Source organism: Eupeodes corollae, chromosome 3 (assembly GCF_945859685.1).
Source record: "Eupeodes corollae chromosome 3, idEupCoro1.1, whole genome shotgun sequence".
In the NCBI taxonomy this organism is placed as follows: Eukaryota; Metazoa; Arthropoda; class Insecta; order Diptera; family Syrphidae; genus Eupeodes; species Eupeodes corollae.
The window spans coordinates 52,769,860-52,793,920 of NC_079149.1; the positions used below are offsets into that span (position 1 = coordinate 52,769,860).

Here is a 24,061-nt window from a genome sequence, read left to right on the forward strand (position 1 = left end):
ACAGCGCGTCTAGTTAAGACACTATTTTTTCAAGTACGATGTTAAAAACATTGCATGACAGCGCATCACCTTGTGTTAAACCTTTTTTAAACATCGAAAGGTTCGTGCGTGAATTTCACATGGTCATCCTTCACAAACGGATGTAGATGCTGTCATATGCGGCCTTGAAATCGGTGAAAAAATGGTGGGTATCGGTTTGATGTTCTTGGCCCTAATGTGAATATTTGATCGACTGTGGAATTTCCTGGTCTAAAACAACAATGATAAGGACCTATCAGGTTGTAGACTTCAGCTTAGATATGGTAATCTTTACTTCGTCTAAGTCGAGAGGACAGGATTGTTGGCTTTCGTTGTCTATGTTGAATGGATCATCCTGCCTGACAGTGGAATCCGGTTCCTGTTCGCCGTTATACAGTCTGCAGAAGTGGTCCTTCTACATCCTCAGCATTGACTGCGGTTCCACTATGATTTTTCAACTTTCGTCTTTGCAGCCTTCGGCACTAGGTTTATGTACCTGTGAATTTCGTTTCACCTGTTCATAAAACTTTCGAACTTCATTTCTGCTTTTAAACCTCTCAACATCTTCGACCGCACGCTTCTCATGCTCTCTCTTTTTAATTCTGAGAAGACGGTGTTTTCTTCTACTGCGGTGTTCTCTTCTTAAGCTCATGAACAGCTCTCGTCGTTCTATGCAGCGCCGCTTTGTGTGCCTGTTGTTTGGCTGCATTTCCCTGCCGATATTTCTCATCAAACCAGGTGTTCCTTGTTGGTGGCTACTTGAAGCCCAGCACGTTAGAGGGGCTTCTCTGATTGCATCTTAGCAATGTTGCCACTGGTTCTTGATACATTGTTTTGGCGGCAGAGAACGTCGATAGAGGTTACTTGTAACTCGGTTGGACAAGCATTTGGCAATCTCTTGCAATTGTAAGCGGTAGAAGTTGTAACTTCTCCCAGCATCTCCCTATTTTGCCTTGGGTCTGGAAACTCGTTTTGCTTTATAGCAGTCTAGGGCCCCCGCTATTTTTTCGCACGTGTTCTGTTAAGGGACCTAACATTCCTTGTGCATATCCAAAGTTCGTTGTGCTTAATTCGTTGCCGTGGGTTGTCAACAATAAATCCGTCCTCTAAAAGTAAGCGCAATTAAAATATAAAATTTATAATAAAGCCATACAAAGTTATTTTATTCATTAAAAATTAAATAATACTTTTATACAAAACAATTTTTTCTAAATTTACAAAAGTCTTTTTTAAAAATTTTAATTTAACAACAAATTTAATTTATTTAATTTTTTCCAATACAAATTGTCTTTTTGTAGACAGTGGCATTTTCAAATACAATTTCACTAAATACGTTGTTGCAACAAGAACCAAAGTTGTAACTTCCATTATAACAAAATGCGATATCGAAGATCCAATTTCCAGCCATGATCCTTTATTTCGTACCAAATACAAAAATTGCAACCCCATAACATCGCATATGAATAACATTGCAATAAACACTCGTCTTTCATTGAGAACTTCTCCAACTGTTCCATATATAATAACTACACTTAGTAACATTGGAAGAAATAACTTCAATACAACTAGACCCATTATAATGAATGGTGAAAATGTTGTTATGAAACAACGCATAACATTCGGATCGAATGAGCTCACAGATGCGGTATTGCCAGTGCCAAAAAACGTAAATAAAGTGTATAGAAGTATGGCCAAAGCATACTCAAATGATTCAGCCAAGTCATGAGTTTCTTTTTCTCGTGAATAGTCTAAGTTATGTTGCTCATTTATCGGAGAGAAGCTAAGCATTAGCTGCGAGCAAAAAAGAACAACAAAAATTACCTCAAAACTGGTAGAGAGCAAAACATAGCCTATGGATAGGCTAAAGAAAACTATTTCTACTTGAGCTTTGAGAGAATTGCTGTGCACATAGAATGGTGCTGCAAGCGAATGAATTAGGAACAGCCAAGAAATAGCTCTACAAATCAATGGCACCGATTCTAGATTATTGTGTTTGAACACACAGATTGATGTATTCAGCAATCCAATGATTGCAACCACATACATCCATCTTGGAAGATTAGACTTCACTATAAGTCCTCTTGTGAGAGCAAGCACAGCTCCAAATAGTAAAAGAACATCGTTTTTCTGGCCCATAACATCGGAAAGAAGAGGGAAAGTTGAAAGTATGAGACTCATGGCTAGCCAGAGGTAGAACTTGACACCTTCCCCCAAAATGGATTTGAACTTTAGGAGAGCAAACAGAAGAAAGACCAAAGTTATAAATTGGCGTCTGAAGAATGAACTTACCATTAGGACAGCTCCAAGAATAACTGTCAACAGTATTGTTAAATTCCTTTTAGTGAGCAGGGTTTTGAGCCATCGTTTCTTGTTATGAGAGCTATGAATGGCCAGAGACCACACAAGAACCGGAAGAACTATGTAGAAGCCAACTTCTATTGGTATTTTCTGCATCAAAATGCATCCCAGTAACAAAAGGCCCACAGCAACTGGTTTAATGAAACTTCTCAATGATGTCATGGGACTGTCGCTGCTCACAAAGAATGTTATCAAGCAGAACATCCAAATAACAAGCGACAAACTTGTACAGAAAAGCAGAAGGTTTTGGTAATAAGTGTGGTAGTATTCAATGCCATCTAAAGCGTTCTGCATCACTGTGAACGATTCCTCGATTACTTTATCAAAATTCTTCAACTCAAATAGTTTTTCACTTTTAGTTCGAAACTCAGTTATTGATTGGTCTTGGAGGGCTTTGAATGATGGCATAAAATTGGAGAAAACTCCTCGGTTAAACGCTTTTAGCAGCGACTCGAATTGAGCTATCAATTGTAGGGCATTGGTGTAGGAAGCTGTTGCCATATATTCTGATGACACCTTCAGAATATCCTTAGGAAGCTTTCCGAAACTGTTCATAGGTGGTGGAAGGCCAATAAGCGAAGACATGAGTGGCGCAGCTTGACCTTGTTCGATGGCGATTAGTGGAATGGCGACATCATCAATGTGAATAGTTTTTTGGGATTTAAGAGGTTTTTTCCAGTTGTTTACTCCAGCGCCCCACACCAGAAATGGTGTTTCAGTCTCGAGAGGATCCCCAGCACCGTGAGAACCTATAAAATACAAAATGAAACAAATTAGTTACGGAAGGTAGGTAGTGGGTCTTCATAATTACCGTGATTGGTCATGCCATGATCGGATGTTAAGATGTAGGCCGTTTTATGGTCGGGAAATTTGCTCTCAAAGAGTTTGTACATTTCGTAAACTCCTTTTTCGGTACTGTGCAGAGTTTCAAGGAACAATTCCGATCCCGGTTTGTGTACATGGCCTGCAATATCTAATCCAAGCAGATGCAAAAAGAACACCACACTTTTTTCACTTTGCAAACTATCAGCTTTTCTGTCCAAGAACATTTTAACTCTGTCAAACACCCACTGATCCACAGCTGAGGATGATTTGTTTTTACCAGTGAAATCATACTCATCATAAGCATCAATCATGAGTGTCTTCTCTGCTGTTATCTTTGAAAAGATATGCAGAACGTCCATGGCTCCCCAGGCGTAAGAATGAGCACTGCGATTGAAGACATTGTCGAAGTCAATAGGGTTCGCTTTCCAGCCGCGCAATACTGCAGATGGATCTTCATACAATCCAGCTATAAGAGCAATATGGCCAGGACGAGATTCGGTAGGAACTCGAGTTTGGGAAATGCCCACAAGTCCTTGAGAGCGGATTATGCGGCGAATGTTGGGAATGTCTGCGCATTGATTTTTGAAAAACGACTCAGCTCGAAGGCCATCGGTGACAATTAAAACTAATCGGTGGGCAGGTGGATTTGGAATATTTTTCTGAGGATTTAGGCCAGTTATCACCGGCGATCGAAAGTAGATTACAAAAATCGACCCGAGCAGAGCGATGTGCACAAGAATAGCGTGAATTATCCACATTTTGTTTGAAGTTCAAATGATGGATAAGTATCACATCAGAAGAAGAGGAATGTTCTTTTGTTTTGGAATCTTCTAAAATTAATGATAAATTTTTATTTTTTTTGAATTAACATAAAATTTAATGAAATCTTTTGAAATAAATAACTTTGTTTTTGTTTATATCGTATTTTGAAGTTTATTTTCATTCTCAAATGTCAAAGTCAACGTTCAGGTGTTGAGACAAAATAAGTGTGGGTAATGTAGTGCGAAATTAATGGATACCATGCTTATGGTTATAACACACTAATAATTGAACCCCCTTTATTTTCATTTATTTCATTTTGCAGTGATTTCTGAGTGAGTTTGAAAATATAAAAAAAGAAAATAAATAAACAAACAAATAAGAATACAAAAGGAAGCGGGATCGTATTGGAATCCTTTTTTTTTGAAATCCAGTCTTAAAAAATCCCGAAAAAAAGTGCTAAATGCCGTCTTCTAAAATATCGAATTTTTTAAACCCCGTCTTTTAAAATCCCGCCTATTCATAATCCCAATCAATTACAATCCTGCCTTTTAAAAACCCGTCAAATCCGAAAAACCCGTATTGTTTGCAAAATATGTTATTAAAGTAAATAACAACAGGAGTCCACGATGTTAAATTATTTGACTAAAATATAATAATATAGTAAGTTTTTTTGTTTTTTTTTACGTACATACACATTAATTGTTGTTAACAATATTAGTTTTGTACAAACAATATGTATCCTACAGCAATTCTACCTCTTGAAAACGGTTTTACCGCTATGGTTGACTTTGTTAATTACTTGAGCTTGTCTTTTTATTTTGATTTAAAAAATTTTTGATTTGTTATATTTGTGAAAAGTTACAATAAAATGAATCTAGAAAAATATCTCGTTTTTTAATTTGTTTTAATTTTTTTCTAATTGGAGTTTGCAATAAAACTAGTTGTTTAATTTAAAAAAATCGAGCAATTTTTTAAAACTGAACTGCTAGATTTATTGCAAAATCGGGATAATAAAATAGCAGGATTATTAGAAACGGGGTTTTAAGAAACGGGGATATAACAAACGGGATATTAAACCCAACCAAATGGAGCTTAACAGTTTTGAATCTTATTGTTTTATTCAAAAAATGTAAGGCATTATTATTGCAGTACAGTCAAATTCTAAAAAGGACCTGATTTTACTTATTTTATTTTTTAAACACTATAATTTTTTAACCATGGTTACAGCATTACTTTACCTTGGTTATTTTGGGTGTTTTAAAACCGCTTTAGTTTTTCAACCATGGTTGTTTTTTATAACTTTGGTTTAACCTTGGATTATAAAGTAACCTTGCACTGAAATTAATAATATTATTTATCTACTTATCTCTACTCATAGGCGAGCAAGGTGATCATTGGATTTCCATGTTTCATGCTGAGGCTTAAAACTGTATTGTCATTACAATTTAATTTGTTTTATTTCAGAAGCTGTGTGTAGCTGCAGTGCTTTCAAGTCCGTTGTTAAATTTATAAAAAAATAAAGGAAATAATTAAGTAAATTTAAAAAAAAAAACTGTAAGTAAACTATCTTTTCAACTCCCGAGGTCTGAAGCTGCATTACGTTTTGCAAATTTATAGTTCGCCCGTTTTGAAACATGATATTGTAAAATATCGCTTGTCAAAAGCCCAACCGACCTAACGTGTGGTTTTTGTTTAGCCGTTAGCTCGCTGTTTATGATATCATAAAGTCGGTAAGAAGCCTGTCAAAAGCCCAATGTTCACATTTACAGAGTTGTCAAATCCCTATCCGAGTTCAATTGCAAGTAATATAACAAGCAGAATACGTAGTCCATTTGCTGGAACTATACTTGCTTGTTAAAAACAAATACTTTAATTCGTGTATTTTTGGTAAGAGTTTACCTCAGGGTCGTGTTCCCTTTTTGTGTTACTTTGAATGTGCACACAAGCTTTTTTTCATTGTAATTTTTATTTCTATTTTTTATAACAACATAACATTATTCAAACTTAACAATGACAAAATTATCAAATTCATCATTTTTTTTTAAATTAATTTTAGTTAGAATTGTTTTTATTTTGCAAATTATTTTCCGCTTCTTTGGTAGCAGTTGTTGATTCGTTGTTCTCATCAGTTTCTTGATTCTTGGCGTTCTCTATTTCACGTTGCTTTTGTAAGTGTCGAAATTCAGTTGGAGTCAGCATACCACGAAGTATGGTGTCATATTTAACACTTACTCCTTTTTTAGACATTTTCTGAAATAGTTTCCAACATTCACGTTCTTTGATCGATCGCACATGAGTGGGAAAATCAAAACCAACAGGTGACTCTGATTCTGGACGAGATGACGAACTATTACTGTTAAATATGTTATTCTCTTTTCTATCTGATTCATTTGACAAGTCATCCTTTGTTTGATTTTTTATCAAATGTGACATTTTGATAGTACTGCCAAAAATAAAATATGACAAAATATGATGATCTTTTTCATAATTCAACAAATAAGAAATATTCTCATATATTTACCAATTTTCGAAGTCCGTTCGGAAAATTGAACCAGGGGGCGCTGTAGGTGGTCGATTTGCTCGGAGTCTAGCAGCTAACGGTGCAATAGAGCCTCTTCGTAGCATATGTGGAAATTCTTTAACTGCCATTTGGAAAGTAGGCTGCTCATTTTCTTGAAATGAAACTAATACAAAGCATTTTAAAAATGACACCCGAGAACCAGGGTAGAACACATGGAATTAAGTTAATTTTTATCAAAAATCACCTGACTTTCCTGTTTTTCTCAATAGCGGCGCTCTTGCTGTTTGACATTCATCTGCCGATCCACTGTCTTCTTTCTCTGAATCACTACCTTCGGAACTGGCAAGTGACACCAATGTAATAACATCCGATGCTATCGTTGATCGTGAACGTGAAAAAATCTTTTTTCCAGTTTGTCCGATGGTAGATGTCTCTGCAACAGAATCTATTTCACCACCTGCGATAGTTTTGTGAAGTATTGAATACTCTAATTTATTTTTGTAAATAACCTTTATCGCAGCTGGAATTTCTCGGTAAAATCCGTCGACGACGAGTTTTCCGTCTTGTGTTTGCTAACAAGTTCTTAGTTGTGTCAGCTATCGAACGAACTGGTGCTGACATAGCACGTACTAATGGTGGTCGTTTCTGAATTGTCAAAGATGGAGATGCGCTTAATGTAACGGTGTTAGGAGAACCAACAGTTGGACTAATACTACAAGTAGAAAATTGGTCCCCTTTGGTCGATTGAAATTGGGCTCTTCGTTGAGCAGCTGATTGATTGTTTTTATTGGGATCGCCTATAGGTTTCTTTGTATCAGGATGATGTGTGGTTTTCTGAAATAAAACAAATTGTTTTGTATACAGTTATTCATTGATTTTTCCCAAAATGTAATTAATAGACGCGGAATAGGTGGATGAATCGAACTTGTTGCTTGAACTAAAAGCTAAAAAAAAAAAATCAAATTTGTTTTAAAATTAAAACATTCAATGAACGATTGTAAATTTAAATTATATTTGTCATTTTTAAACAAATGTCAATCTACCAAATTGACATCTTTGTGTATAAAATCTATTGTGGAGCTGTTTCTTACGTCCGCCGTAAACTCAAGATGGCGATGGACGATTTATATAATACAAAGCTGGGTGAAAGAAAACACTGCAAAAGTAGTATCAACGTAGCCACTAGGTGCCGCCCTCGTAAAACTTCACGATGATAGAAATATATGTTTCACATGCAAAGATGACATCTTACTTATTGTAGTAGATTTTGACAATTGATTTTTGGTAAACATTTTATTTTTATTTACGGACAAATTTAGTCCTGTAACTTGTAGAAAAAGGTTTATATCTCTTAATAGGTCTATTAAAATAAAAAATAAGAATTACAATTGCTATAGCAAAAACGTTTACCATACAATCTGCACCATCTGACGAACTGTCAATGTCACTGTTAACTGAATCATTATCAGCTGATTTTATCGTATGGGTTAAATTGATATTAAGATTGATTTTGTTCTCCGTTTTTGATGAGCTATTTGACTTCTTAGTTCGTTCGCTTATTGAAAGTTGACTAGTACTACTGGAAAAAAAGAAATAATAGAAGAAAATTAATATCGCACCTTTGGTTGCAATACAAAAATACTTTAAAGCAATAAAATACAAAAATCAACTCCTCGGTAAAAGAAAAACATGCAATTAAAACCTTATTAGGCACAATGAATTTAAGCGCCAACTATACACAATAATATGGTGTGTATTTGCCTTAAGTTACATATACATATACATACCTAAAAACATTCATAACACACGTACATACATAATATCATCAACATCAATCTTAGTAGAAGAACTTCAAAAAGTTTTCATTCTTGAATGCAAAACTTTGTTTTTTGTTCTTTTAGTGAAAAGTTTACCGGCTTTTCCAGAGTGGTTCATGTAGAGAGTGAGTTTTGTTTTGTATTGCGTTGTACATAGGTATAACATGTGTTAAATGGAAAATCCTATGAAGTGTACATTCTAACGGAATCATCAGTCAACAAAAGTGTAATGCAGTATGTGGATTTAAGTCGGAAATGATGACATGTCAGGTTGATATTAAATGATACTGTCACTGATAGTGCAGAATTTAACACGCAACGCGTAATTGGACATTTTGTGCGAATTTCAATGAAATTATTTATTTCCTTTGACAGTTGTCTTACTCAACTATAATAATTCTTGTATTTGTTTTGCGGTATTGCAAAGTTTGGTAGGGCATTGGCCTTAGGGATTTCTCAAATACTTATGCTAAAACATATTCATTTCGTATTTCATTATAAAATTTTATAATAACATTCTTATTACTTAAATTAAATTACCAACTAATTTTATTCGACGAAACTTATAACTTTACAAAAAACGGACTAGATAAAAACTATATTCGATTATAGTGGCCAAACCACAATTACGCGTTAGGTCGGTCGGGTTTTTGACAGGCTTCCTTCTGGCATTACGTCATTTAACAATAACATGTGTCATAAAGCCTGAAGTAGGAATTTGCAAAACGTAATGCTGCTTCAAACCTCGTGCTTTGAGAAGAAAGTTTACAATTAAATTTACTTACATTTTTCTTGATTTATTTATGTATTTATTTCTTTAATTTAGCAGTCGGGATTAGGATATTTACGATCTGAAGCGGAGGCATAGCCTGAAGTAACATTTCAAATTTGCCTTACAACAGTCCATTGTGTGTATTTGATTTGTCAAAGTCGTCGTGACCCAATGAGTGGTTGTGGTTTAGCTATAAAACATATTTGGAAAACAAAACAATAACATTCAAATTTCGACCTTCTACAAAATAATGTACACATTTAAATATTTAGTATTAACTAAAGTCTTTTAGTGACTGCAGTTAAGTCATAAAATTGAGTTTTTAACTTCCCATAGAAAGTTATTGTAATGGGTCCGATTTGTCAAATTGAAAATTTTGACATTTCTCGACGTTTCAAGGTCCCTAGAGTCGAAATAAAAGATTTTTAGAAATATGTCTGTGCGTGCGTGTGTACGAACGTTTTTTACGTCCGTACGTCCGTACGTTCACGACGTTTTTTCCGTCCTCCATAGCTCAAGAACCAGAAAAGATAACGACATTTTTTTTATAAAAAATAAAAATCTAAAAAAAACATTACTCAAAGTTAGTAAAAATTGAATATCGACTCAAATATCTTTTCAAAAACTTGAAATTTAGGCTTCAAACTTATAATAAATATTGTTTTTAACATTTTGAAAAATCTTGAGAAAAATCGAATTGACAGTATTTTTTTACAAAAAAATAAAAACCTAAAAAAAAAAAATGAATAAAAGTTGGTAAAAATTGATTTTCGACTCAAATATCTTTTTAAAACTTTGAGATATTGACTTTAATTTACTTTTATCTTTAAAAAAATATTGTTGTCAACATTCAGTAACATTTTGAAAAAAATCGAATTGACAGTTTTTTTTACAAAAAATTGAAAACCGAAAAAAAATTAACGAAAGTTGGTAAAAAATGATTTTCGACTCAAATATCTTTTCAAAAATTTTTTATAATAGCTTCTGACTTATTTTTACTTATAAGAAATATTGTTTTCAACATTAGGACAAATTTTGAGAAAAATCGAATTGACAGTTTTTTTTACAAAAAATAAAAACCTAAAAAAAAAAATGTATAAAAGTTGGTAAAATTGATTTTCGACTCAAATATCTTTTCAAAAATGGTAGATATTGGCTTTAAACTACTTTTATCTTTCAAAAAATAATGTTGTTAACATTCAGTAAAATTAAAAAAAAATCTAAATGACAGTTTTTTGTACAAAAAATGAAAACCTAAAAAACATTAAACAAAATTTGGTAAACATTGATTTTCGACTCAAATATCTTTTCAAAAATTTGAAATATTGGCTTCAAACTTATTTTATTTCACAGAAAATATTTTTTTCGATATTCACTAATTTTTATATAAAAATCCAACAGTCCGTTTTTTCATAAAAAATTAAATCTACATAAAATAGTACGCAAATTTGGTAAAAATTGATACGAGTACATATAGAAAAACTTTTAAGCAACTTTTTTTTAAAGTCTTTTGACTTCCAAAATAAATTTAACTTTTAACATAAAAGTTAAGTCAATTTTTGAGATCATGACTTGAAGTCAGTTAAAAAACTCATTGGGCAGGTTCAGACAACATAATGGGCTTCATTTGCAGCCAAGTGCATTCATTGAACTTACCAAGGCATATAGTTAGTTGTTCAAACTCAAAACTTTACTTCAATAACCTCTACTTTCAGTTCATCCAGCAAAAACTACAAAAAACATTATTGTCTCAGGCAAGCTACAATTCCATCTCGACCTGTATTTTGTACTTACTTTTCCAATTTGATAAGGAACCATTTAACATAAAACATCATGTTGAATTTTTTGTTCAGCTTTCAGTTGGATTTAAATTTTCATTAGCTGTCATTTTAACATAAGTAGAATTGATTTCTTGACCAATTGCCCAGTCAACTTAAATAACCCTTAAATGAAATTCAATATTTTGACAGCTGGCCAATCAGATGCTAGAAACTTGTCTAACTTTTACTTAAGTCGTGTGAACCTACTCAAATTCCTTAAAGTCATTTCATTTTGAAAGTCAGTAAGTCATTTTAATGCAGTGAAAAGGCTGATTACTATTTTTTTTCAAACTCCTACATAAAATAAGTTAACAAATGTCAGCTTTAAAGTTCACCAATATCAATTTCCTAACTTCAAAACAATTGATCTATGTCAAATGACTTACTCAGTTTACAAATTCAAAATACTGCATTAAAATAACTTACTAACTTTTACAAATGACTTGCATTTAAAATTGACTTTTAGTCAAATTGACTTCAGGTCAAAGTCATAAAAATGACTTTTAACTTTTATGTAAAAAGTCAAGGTCAAATCAAGAGTTTTAACTTTTTAGTTAAGGGTATGTCTCCCGCAGAAGCGAACTCAGAACTCATGTAAATGTATTTGAATGTATTAGTGAAAGATCGTTACTCTCTTCATTATCAAATTCAAAATTTGAATTTCCAATTACTCTATATTTGCCTCTTGATCTTTTTTGTCTCTCAGAGCGAGGGATATATTTCCGCACAAGCAGCCAATCAAAGAAATAAGAAATAGAACAACGTTGCATGATAAACCGGTTTTTTTTTGTATGGCTAGTTAGGTAGATTTGTTGTTGTCTTTTGCATATGGTTCGAATTTTATAAAGCAAGTGGGTATTTTGTTATCGAAGGAGATGTTTTTTTCTTGAATTTCTTTTTTTGGTCGACATTTTCTAATTATTGACAATACCTATTTTATTTTAATATTTTTTTAACTTCCCATTGGAAGTTATTGTAATGGGTCCGATATGTCAAATTGAAAATTTTGACATTTCTCGCGATTTCAAGGTCCCTAGAGTCGAAATAAAAGGTTTTTAGAAACATGTCTGTGCGTGCGTGTGTACGTACGTTCGTACGTCCGTACTTTCGCGACGTTTTTTTCGTCGTCCATAGCTCAAGAACCAGAAGAGATATCGACTTCAAATAAATTTTGTTATACAGATAATAAGGCGGAAAGATGCAGAAAGGGCTCTCAAGAATATTGCGTGTGTGGTTTTTTTCCCATAGCAGTCTGAAAAAAAGGTGAAAATTTTGGTTAACCCTAAATATCTTACGAACCAAAAACGCTAGAGACTTGAATTAAATTTTATATAATATATTGTAACGTGATATCAACCAAGTATATTTTTTGAAAAAAATCCATTAAACAGTTTTTGTCATAAATCAAAAAAACTGAAAAAAAATGTGTCACCTACCAAATTTTACGACTAAAATATGATTTCATCTCCAAAACAATTTTGTGCAATGAAGAATAATGTTTTTGACATCTGATAAAATTTTGAGAAAAATCGGATTGACAATTTGTTTACAAAAAATTAAAAACCGAAAAAAAATTAACAAAAGTTGGTAAAAATTGAATATCGATTCAAAACTCTTTTCAAAAACTTGAAAGTTAGACTTCAAACTTATTTTATCTTATAAGAAATATTGTTTTCAATATTCAGTCAAATTTTGAACATAATCAAATTGATAGTTTTTGTACAAAAAATTATAAACCTAAAAAAAAAATTAACAAAAGTTGGTAAAAATTGATTTTCACCTAAAATATCTTTTCAAAAATTTGAATTATTTTATTTTTTGTAAAAAAACTGTCAATGAGATTTTCTTCAAATTTCTATAAAATTTTGAAAACAATATTTCATATAAGATAAAATTAGTTTAGTTCAAATTTTTGAAAAGATATTTTAGGTGAAAATCAATTTTTACCAACTTTTGTTAATTTTTTTTCGGTTTTTAATTTTTTGTAAACAAATTGTCAATTCGATTTTGTTCAAAATTTTATTAAATGTTGACAACAATATTTTTTGAAAGATAAAAGTAAATTAAAGCCAATATCTCAAAGTTTTGAAAAGATATTTGAGTCGAAAATCAATTTTTACCAACTTTTATTCATTTTTTTTAGGTTTTTATTTTTTATAAAAAAAACTGTCAATTCGATTTTTCTCAAAATTTTATCAGATGTCAAAAACATTATTCTTCATTGCACAAAATTGTTTTGGAGATGAAATCATATTTTAGTCGTAAAATTTGGTAGGTGACACATTTTTTTTCAGTTTTTTTGATTTATGACAAAAACTGTTTAATGGATTTTTTTCAAAAAATATACTTGGTTGATATCACGTTACAATATATTATATAAAATTTAATTCAAGTCTCTAGCGTTTTTGGTTCGTAAGATATTTAGGGTTAACCAAAATTTTCACCTTTTTTTCAGACTGCTATGGGAAAAAAACCACACACGCAATATTCTTGAGAGCCCTTTCTGCATCTTTCCGCCTTATTATCTGTATAACAAAATTTATTTGAAGTCGATATCTCTTCTGGTTCTTGAGCTATGGACGACGAAAAAAACGTCGCGAAAGTACGGACGTACTTTCTAAAAATCTTTTATTTCGACTCAAGGCACCTTGAAACGTCGAGAAATGTCAAAATTTTCAATTTGACAATTCGGACCCATTATAATAACTTCCTATTAGAAGTTAAAAAAATGCAATACCCGGGAGTGATAGTACGCAAAAAAAAATCAAGAAAACAAAATATATGACAGCGAATTCACGATACCTACAATACCTCTTTACCCTTTTTTATACCTACACTACAATGTGCAACCACAAAACTTGCCGAAAGTTGAACCAAAAATCAAATTCTGCGTATACGATTGACTACGTAACACCCAAATCACGAGTCCATGACCTTACATCATACCACATACTAGAAATAAAAAAATATTTCTAAGAAAGGTCTTTTTTTTTGTTGTATTTTCTGTTATTGTATACCGCAAGCAAAACAAAAAATACAAAAACTAAATGAGCCATGAGACCAACAACAAAAAAAAAATCTGAGAGAGGATGGGCGGGCGAAATTCTTTTGCAAAGAATTCTCTTCTTGAGCGCTGAGATGCAGTGGCATTCTTGGGAACTGGAAACTTCATTGTGTGCGTTTACAAAGAAATTTGTTGTTAGAAAATGCAAAATAGACCTCTTTTATAAAAATTAAATTAAATAAACAGTAGACGCAAGAACTTTTTACTTTTTTAAATAGAATAAACAAAATGCCAAAAAAAAATAAAAAAAATATTTTGGAATTATATAAGCTCCCGATCCCTCACAATTGCACCACAAATGTTGTTATATTGAAATGCATTTTTAATTATGTTGCGAAAAATATTTTTTTTTTTCAAAATCGATAGTAAGAGTAATATATATGGACCTTTTTTTAAAAAAAAAAATTAAAACTAAAAAAAAAAAAATCAGCTCGCCCCATGAATTCGCAAAAAATATTGGAAAAAAAAGAATGCATTTTGGATTTTTTGTCTAAAAAAGTTACTATAACTATTTTTTAAAAAAAAAATTTAAAAGCAAATATCTGAACATATATTTAGAATTTGAAAAAAAGTTAAATTGACTTAGCTAGCTGTTATACTTTGGAAGTTTTATCAAATATTGCACCTATGCCACAATGCAAATTTGCCCTATTTTTCATAGTTTTCTACAATTTTTCTTGGAATAAATAAATAAATTAAAAAAAAAAGAAAATCGATACTATTTATAAAAATTTATTGTTTTTTGGAAAAAAATATAAAAAAAATAAAAAATTATATTTTACACACTGCCCCATTGATTTTCGCAAGTAACTACCTGAATTTAATGATTTTTTAGTGATTCTAGTGCTGTTAAGGAACAAACAATTTTTTTAAATTTTTTATTCCTTTATACAAATTTAGCCCAATATTTTTTTAATTAAAACCCGTTTATTTCGTTTAAATATTTAAAAAAATGTGAACGCTACAAAGCTAAGCGCAAAGCACCAATCAATTTTTTTGCATGCGACATGCCCTTAAGTATAATTAATTGACTTTGACTTTACTGACTGCAATCATTTCAACTCTGCCAAAGAGTATCATACAGAATGTTGATCATACAGAGTTCTGAAAAACAATATTTCGAATCTCCCTCCCTTATCGCTTTTGTAGCGAGTTTAAATAAATTTTAACGCGTTGTTCTATTTTTGAACAGTCTATTATGTTGTAAATGGCAGGCATTCAACTAATTCTATGATGCTCCAAATGACATTTAAGTTTGACAAATACAAATCCCTGCGGTTTGTTCTTTGTTAAACATTAAACTGTTGTTGTTATGTCATAAAAAATATAGTTCAAGTGTCATTGTTAGGAATCATTTAGGAACAACAATTCTTAGAAAGTTTTGATTTGTCAAACTGGAAATATCAAACATGAAAACAAAAAGTTGTGTATTATTTTAAATCGAAAAAAAACAACGAAAGAAAAATGAGTCTGCTCTCGAGAATTACATGCAGAATTTATGAGATAAATAATGAGTCTTTTCCTGAATTAAACGTGTAGTTTTTTCACAAAAAGATAAAAAGCATACAAATAATTACTTGTTTCTAAGCCAATCATTTAACTTGCCAGTTCAATACTCCTAAGCTAAGTTGTTGTTGGTTAAAAACTGTAACTATTTGACAGTTCAATGAATCTCTTATATTGATGCAAGATCTTACAATAGAAAAATTGGAAACAGCAAATGTTTGGTTTGCTTGTCTGTTAACAACTGCCGTGCTGGTAACAGCATAAGACCGTCATGCCAGATGTCTTGGGTTCAATCCCTGCCTGAAACTGAAAATTCCTCAAACAGTAATACTAGCATAAGCAAATCTTTCTCAAATTAGCCATCCATCTCCATCCTTGACATTACTCACACACAGGAATGAATGAGAATTGTAAGTCACTAGAGCTTGGTTCTCTACGAGCTGTTGCGTCACCTTATTTCTTTATTTATGGAACCACACGTAGTTAGTACTTAAGAAAGCCTGTAGAAGTGGAAAATTAACCCGAGAATGGTTAGTGTATCGAGCTAACTCGCTCCACTTTTGGTGGTCTATGGTCCACTCAAGATCTAGTCAAAATTCAAAAAGACAGTTTTGCACTTGGACGTATACGCACTATTTATATAGTTGAATCTTCAAAAATGTATTCTTTATTACAGTATTTGCCATTTGTGTCTATGCACCTTCTAAATTATTAATAAGAGACATTATTTGTGTTAAGAACTTCAAAATTAAATAATCTTAGCCTAAAACAGACCATCATCATACAAATCTGTATCTTCGCTTATGATAATGCAAACCGTACCATGAAACAAACTGTGTCCTATACTTTAACCTACTTTTAAGCAATATTTTTCTGTTATTATTTGATTGATTAAATCTGAATTAGAATGCATGTCAGGTGATTTATTGTAGCTATGCAGTCCAAAAAAAACACGCAAACATTTTTTTACTTGAACAAGAATGTACATATATTTGGAACTTCGCCTATACCTTTTACTATTGAGCTAATATAAAATATTGCCAAAAGAAGGTAAAAAGGGCTTAACATTTTCCAAATTCAAATCTGATTACCTGACAATCCAATCTCAATTTAAATGCTAACGATAAATTCCGAAAAAAAAGTTTTTCAAATCATAAACATGTGAAAAGTATCGCTTGTACCTGCTGTTACAGCCTCCACGATGCAATCAATCAATTTCAGTTCTACATTTATAAAAGTTGACTGCCACAACAGCACAATTACAAACAGACCCAATTATGAAATATTGATTTGTTTTTTAACCCAATCAAAGTACCTTTCCATGCCTATATTTGTTATCCTAAGTATTTTTAGGTCTCTAAGATAAAATTCACTTTGCCAAAATAATAGCAAAAAAGGAACTTTTGAAGTTGAAGAAGAAAAGGGGCTGAATTGATTTGTTATTCGCAAATCGTGTGCTAAGTCTCAGTTTCTTTTTCTTATCCAGTCCTTAACAAATTTCTTTGAAATATAAATTTAGCTTGTTAAAGCATAAAGTGAATCTGCTAAACAACGACGAAAGTAAAACAGGATTATCAATCACGCAAAAAATTACTTTTCTTTACTTTTACTTTCATGTGAAGTAAAATATAGAAGATTTTACACAATATCAATATTTTAGTATATATAAATTTGTGTGTCGGCATTTTTGTGCCAATATATAGTAAAATTAGCAAATCGCGTGCCATAATAATGGCAAAATATTTAAATTCAAAATGACTGTTCCTATAACTTGAGGGATACTTTACTCTACCTAGATTATTAATAAACTGTAGTGTACATAGTTATGTATTCAGAGAGACATATTTTTTTTTAAAGTATCTATGCAAAATAAGCTAATAGAAAACAGTTTCATGCTCCTATAATTTTTATCAATGGTACCAACCAAATCAAAATACAATTTATAGTCATATAAAATTAATTTTCAACTCAAACTCTCCACTTCGTTCTTGATGTGTTTTAATTTGGGATTGCAAAAACACAAACGATCGGTGGACACGTGAACGCTGCCATTAACAGTTCGTTTGAAGTTTGGATTAAATGATAACTAGAAGATAAAATAGTATTACCCGTGGCATGATGGCTAGTGAATTGGACTGTTATGCCAGGGGTCTTGGGTTCAATCCCTGCCTCTGCCATCTAAAGTTGTTTTCAGGGGTACTGCCCCTTGCAAGGAATTGACAATTCATCCAAGAGTAATTCTTGTCAAAAAAGTGCTTCCTCAAATTAGCCGTACGGATTCGGCATAAAACTGTAAAATTCCTTGCACATGAGAGCGAACAACGAATGGACGAACAAACGTGATTTTAAACATTTCAAAAAGTCAATTTCAAACAAAACACATTTAAATTATAAGAAACCAATTGCCACTTATGTAAGGATAATACCATTTGCATTTTGTACTCTAAAACAAGACAATTTTGTAAAAACAAAAGTCAAAATATGCGAACATTTACAGTTCGTAGCTCATGTGCAAGATGCACAAGTCTGCTCCATCCCTGACAACAGTACTCGCACAAATGAATGGTTGAGAGTTGTAAGTCACTCGGCCCTAGTTCTCTACGGACTGTTGCGCTACCTAATTTAATCAAAAGATAAAATAATAACAAGGATATAGCGGATGGAAAAAAGCAATCACAATTACGCGTTCACACATAATTGAAACTTATATGTACTTAGGTTAGGATGAAATCAGATTTAAGACAATATCTCGCCGCTGATTGGCTGCTATTTTCACATAGCTTAGCTCGCAATCTAACAAACCGAATTTTGAATTACAATGAAGAACTCGTCACTGCTACTTTTTGTCTTATAGCTAAACTACAACCACTTGTTCAGTAGCACCCGATTTTGATAAATCGAATGGTATCTAATCTAAAATATTAACTAAGGCTTTGCCTCCGTTTCAGATCGTGAATATTGTAATCCAGACTGCAACGCCCAAATAGATCTATTTTTATTTAGGTGACAATTTAACAGCTGACAACTGTACTGTCATTGCAATGTTTGTTTTTGAATTTTTCTAGGAACAACACTTTTGTTCTTTCATACTCACTTTCTTCTCAACGCCCGAGGTTTGAAGTTACAAAACGTTTTGCAAATTCTTAGGTTGCGCTTTATGGCACATGATATCGTAAATTATTGTAAAGTTGGAGCCTGTCAGAAGACCGAACGACGTTGTTTTCTCTAATTAATAGACGGAGATAGAAGGAATTTATATTGCGGATACCTTTTTGTTAATGTTTGACATATATTAGGACAGCTTATCCAAAACACCTAAGTGATCAAAAAAGAAATCCAAAGGTATCCAAGAATTTCTCCGGCTACCTAGCAGAACAAATGATTCAACATACGTTTAAATTGATTTCAAATTTGTGTAGTTTTTGTTGAAAATTCAGTGAATTATAAAAATTATTCATTGAAAACTTTATTTTACAATAATTTCGGAGCTCTAAATATTTGTCTACATTTTGTTAACAGTTTAAATTAGTTTTAATTTTTTTTTCAGATATCACAAATTAGGTATCCAACTCGTTCAATAAGATATATAAAAATTCTCCTATCCATATTTTGAACTGTCATATTAATGAAAAATTTTAGCATATAAAATAGAAAACATTTGTATTTTCAGATTTTAAATAATGTTTTTTGATTTTAAATTCAATAAAATCAATAATAAGATATAATAGGAGTGATTTATTATTACATATTTAAATATTGAATGATTAATGTCATTTTACTTGCTGCATCTTTACCGAGCAGCTGATTGTAAAACGTCAAAATCGTTGTCCAACAACTTTTAAGCCGAAATTTGTTTGTTGCATTTGGCCAATCAAAATGACATGACTTTGTAGTCACTAGCTTATTGAATGCTCCAATTTTAATGTTTTGCATAAAAGGGAATTTTCAATCAAAAGCTTTATTCTGAATCATCAATGAAGTTTTAAATAAAATTTTCTTAGTACCTACTTTATTTGGCTAACTATCTTTAATGATTTTCGTTTTTGGATTTTACTGAATTTAAAGAAACCCAAAAGTGGAAAAAATATGAAATATAAAGCCCTTTGTTCTTATAACTATCTACTTGCATTTTTAGTTCTAGAGCGTGGAATCTCATGAATAAGAATTTAATTTAACTAAAGGGTCAAGAAAATGGTTTTACGAAACTTAAATTCTTAACTTCTTATTGAATATTCAAACTGAAAATGTTGACACTTCTCGACATTTAAAGTCCTTATATTACAATTTAAATTTTCTATGGAATTTGAAACAAATTTTGAGAACAAAATATATTACCATATACTGGTTACTTTTAACATGGTTGAAACCAATTATTGGGCATTTTTCCACAGGTCAACTATAGCGATCATTGAAATCCACCGGGACATTTTTTCTGGCAGAAATCTGTCATTGGAATTGTTGAATTTTGTGATACAAACAAATTTCCGTTAAGAAAACAGAAAAATACATTTTTAGCTCATTATTTTTAGCAGGGAAAGTAATTATCTTAAAAAACAAGGCAAAGGTTTTTTAAGAATTAAGATTTTTTTTCTACAAAAAAGATGTTCTCCATAATTTTGTCAAAATATTTCAATTAGTAAAATTATTTTTAGAATATTTTTTTAATATTTATTGGTTCTGGTTGAATTCTAACGACGAGGAGTTAAATCTGACAATATTAAATAATTGTGAACACATCACCATTTATTGAAAAATTATAAATTTCATAATTATAAATTTGAGTAATTAATTTTATTGGAGTATCAGTCTTTTAATTTTGTAAACAAATTTAAATATCTAAAAATCAAGAACACCGGAACAATTGTTAACAACATCTCATAACAATTATTCATATCCTAGATAATTGCAATAATATTAATATATTAACGAATCCAACTTACTTCTTCTTACAGCTGCTGTTTAAAAAAGTACCCGACTCAATTAATCTATCACAATCGTACGAACTATCGGTCCAGGCTAGTTTCGGGCCTCCACCACCGCAAGCAGCATTATTTGCACAAGCTTGACTCGTCCAACTGCCTTTATCACCGATCCCAGCCAATGAATATTTTCTAGATCGTTGTTCACTCCGTCCACGGATACCAGCACACACTTGATCAACTACGGAACGTTGTTTTTGCAAATACAAAAACTTATTTCTTTCGGATGGCAATCTGGCCAATATCACCGAACCACTCCGATTGGCACTCTTTCCACGACCACTACGATTACTATCACTGCTTGGATTCGAGATTCGACTGGTAACCGTCGTCGCCGTCGTACCCTCACCAAAGGATCTCTGCTTCCGTAACTGATGTGGATTCGACCAAGTCTGTTGGCTTCGATTAGTAGCGTACATCGCCGAATAGGACATTCTTCAACAGACTCTAATAAACGACTTAAACTGCAGAAAGCGATCGAATAACAAAATAGAACTAACTGCAACCTCGTGTCCTTTCGCAAAAATTCAAAAACGTTCGATTAGACTTTATGTCATCTGAAATTAACTCCATCCACGCATAGACTTTAGACAATGTTACGATAACTATACGACAGAGGGTATTGTACGTTGTACGTTGTACTCGTAACGAGTACAGAACAAATAATCGAATAACAATATTTTTTTATGGGCGAGTATATTTGTTTTTGGATAGCACACGGTAAGTTATTTTAATCTACTTGTTTTCGCTCTCAAACCCTTGGGTTGTGTACCAGATTCGTAACTCCTTCTCACAAAACAAAACACTGAAGAAAAATAATAATTGCAATTGATAATAATAATAAAATCGAAGTCGAAGTATAATCCAACCAAATATCCAGTCAATAGACTGATTTATAGTGGAAAACGGATTAAAGGAAAACTATTTGTACGTCCTTCGGTTGAAAAGAATTTTCACACAATAAACTCAACACTATATGGGAGCACACTCAGAACCAGAAGGAGTACAAAACCGACGATTGTGTTTGGTTTGAAAGAAGCCAATGTAACTCGAAATCGAAAGCATTCTACTTTTGTTTTTGGATACCTATGAGATGGGACGCGACAAACACAAGCAGTGGGGGAATGAAAAGTATCTTAACAACAACGTTTGGAACGTTCAATGCCCTCCCTCGCTATTTGCACGGTTTCAACTATTTACCTGGCGACGACAACACGAGACAACCGAGTGCTCTATGAATAACTACGTTGGGAGAGCATAATATCCTTTTTATACCTCCCCATGTTGTAGGGTGTAGAATACTTGTTCTTTGAACTAAAGCATAAATATGTAGATATTAAAACCTGGTGGAGCGAATTGATAAAATTATGTATATCGAAAATCACTCACTTTCTGAATATTGAATTAAATTACTGATGAAAACTTTGAAACGAAATGAATGTCTTCATTCAAAACAAAACTCAGAATATTGCCAAATGGCGCCCAATGTGAGTTACATATGTTTGTTATTAGATCACAAATTAACTATTTAAGTTTTAAAACATACAAATGACACGGACATAAATCAAATAAATAAAATTACTTTCAAGTCTGATACCAAAATAAAGTGTAGGTACACTATGACTTCCATGAGTGAAACTTGCAGTATTTCTGTATAGTTTTATCAATCTTTATTGAGCTTTCATTGGATTGCATGGATTTCTATTTGTTCCTCCTTTTTTCCTTGCTCTTCTTGTAATACAACATTAGTTTGACTTACTTTTGGGGGTGCGTGGTGTTTATTTAAAGGTTTATACCATTATGCAAAAAAACAGTAGGTACGTCGATTTATTTCGGTTTTAACATAAATTAAACATCATAATATAATAATAACTTAAAAAAGGTTTTTTCAATGCTAGTCCGAATAATTTCCCTAAGACCGTTTCCATTCTCTAATAATCCGAAAGGATATTTAAATTCCACATGTCGATAGGTCAAATTTGATCTTTCAAAGGCCAGTAGAAAATATATTGGCATTTTTAGGAATGTGAGATTTTGTCTTCTTTCTTTTAGCTTTTTTAGAACTGCTTACAAAGTCTCTTGACTCAATGTACAATCAAATTAACTTTCCTCGAAAAATGTTCGATATGAAAAAGATGAAGGGGTGTTGAATTAAAGTACATGGGTACTATTGGATTGTTGGAATGGTGAAGGTGTTTTAGTTTACGTGTGCAAAAACGAAGAGAACATAAATAACTTGACATAGTTTTTGAACAAAATTAGATTGCCTTTGTCTGTGCATTGCCATGATTTTATTATTGTTTATGTTTTTTGTTTGTGAATAAATTATTTTTTAGAGCATATAATATAAATAAATTAATTGACTTAAAAATGTATAGAAACATGTCTAAGCATAAGAATTATAAAATCTAAAATTTATTTTTTAAAATAAAAACACTCTTAAATTATATAGATTTTAATATTATGTTGATTGAAATTGAACCTTAAAATATTTTTGATTCCAATTTAACTTAAAAAATCTTAATGAGTAATTCAAAGCGGATCCTTAAAATATCCAGTATGAGGCCTCATCTTTTATGATGGTGTTTTAATTTATAAAACCTATAGTTTTTTTTTACCGCTTATCAAAATGGCATTGGAAGTTTTTCTATAGGTTTCATATACAAAGATAGTATTGAGCTTTAAAAAGGGTTTAAATGAAAAGTTTTCGCCTTGTTGAAATGGATTAAAACAATTTAAACCTTTTAAGCTGTAAATGTAACTCTTGAGCTATAATTGGGTTGCTTAATTTGTCAAGATGAGTACTTACATGACATACTTTAAGAATAAAATTGATTCTAGAGTTTTCTAAGATGTATTTGGATATAAAGATTCTTGCAGACAGATGTTAGCTCCCCCAATTAGAGCTTTGAGCTATCACAAAGCGGGTCATTGGTTGTTACCAACGTGAGTCGTGATACATACATGGTGAGGCTTGACTTGCGACGGTGAGTTTGAAGATTTAAAATTGTCAAGACGTGTCTGAAATAAGAAATTAAGTTTGGACTTACCAATAATCAAAATTAAAACTCATTTAAATATTTAACTGGGCTTTAACAATAATGAAATATTTGAATGTAAACAGTCGAATTGTTTTTTCCTGAACACCGATAATTTTTAATATATATGATTTAAAATCATGAAAATTAAATTTTTATTTAAAATCATGAAAATAAAAATAAACCAGCATAGGTGTTCATATATGTGTTTCGCCCGATGTAATGGTTGGGCTCATCAGAAGATGACCATATGAACATTACATCTTGTCTTAACTTTACGCAAATCTACTCGAATAAATCGAGACTCCATATAATCCGAGCTACTGTGAATTATATAGTTGCTACAATTGTTCAAAGAAGATAAATTGTAGCTATTTTTATTGCCTTGCTTTGGGACTTTCGAAGATGAAATAAATAATTTAACAACAACCATTTTAAACGGCAGGTTATAGGCTAACACCACCTTAAATTTTACTGTTGGAAAACTCAACTATAAAAGCACAGTTTAACATAGCTCCGTTTACAGTCATTTTGACAGCACATATTTGTCAGGTCAAAATAATTAAGATTTGTTATGATTG

At 31.8% G+C, this 24,061-nt stretch overlaps 2 protein-coding genes across 2 annotated transcripts; both read right to left on the reverse strand.

The window, feature by feature from the left end:
• Positions 1 to 1,165: 1,165 nt before the first annotated feature.
• On the reverse strand, positions 1,166 to 4,108 carry LOC129952003 (GPI ethanolamine phosphate transferase 1). Its single transcript, XM_056064414.1, has 2 exons — positions 3,188 to 4,108; positions 1,166 to 3,125 (listed from the first exon to the last, which is right to left on the reverse strand). Exons 1-2 carry the CDS (start codon positions 3,957 to 3,959, stop codon positions 1,279 to 1,281), a joined length of 2,619 nt encoding a protein of 872 aa, XP_055920389.1. The 5' UTR covers positions 3,960 to 4,108; the 3' UTR covers positions 1,166 to 1,278.
• Positions 4,109 to 5,946: 1,838 nt separating this feature from the next.
• LOC129952679 (uncharacterized) lies at positions 5,947 to 21,586 on the reverse strand. Its single transcript, XM_056065434.1, has 6 exons — positions 20,404 to 21,586; positions 7,895 to 8,063; positions 6,994 to 7,318; positions 6,729 to 6,941; positions 6,485 to 6,647; positions 5,947 to 6,406 (listed from the first exon to the last, which is right to left on the reverse strand). The coding sequence occupies exons 1-6, from the start codon at positions 20,874 to 20,876 to the stop codon at positions 6,016 to 6,018; spliced, it is 1,734 nt and encodes a 577-aa protein (XP_055921409.1). The 5' UTR covers positions 20,877 to 21,586; the 3' UTR covers positions 5,947 to 6,015.
• Between the last annotated feature and the right edge of the window lie 2,475 nt (positions 21,587 to 24,061).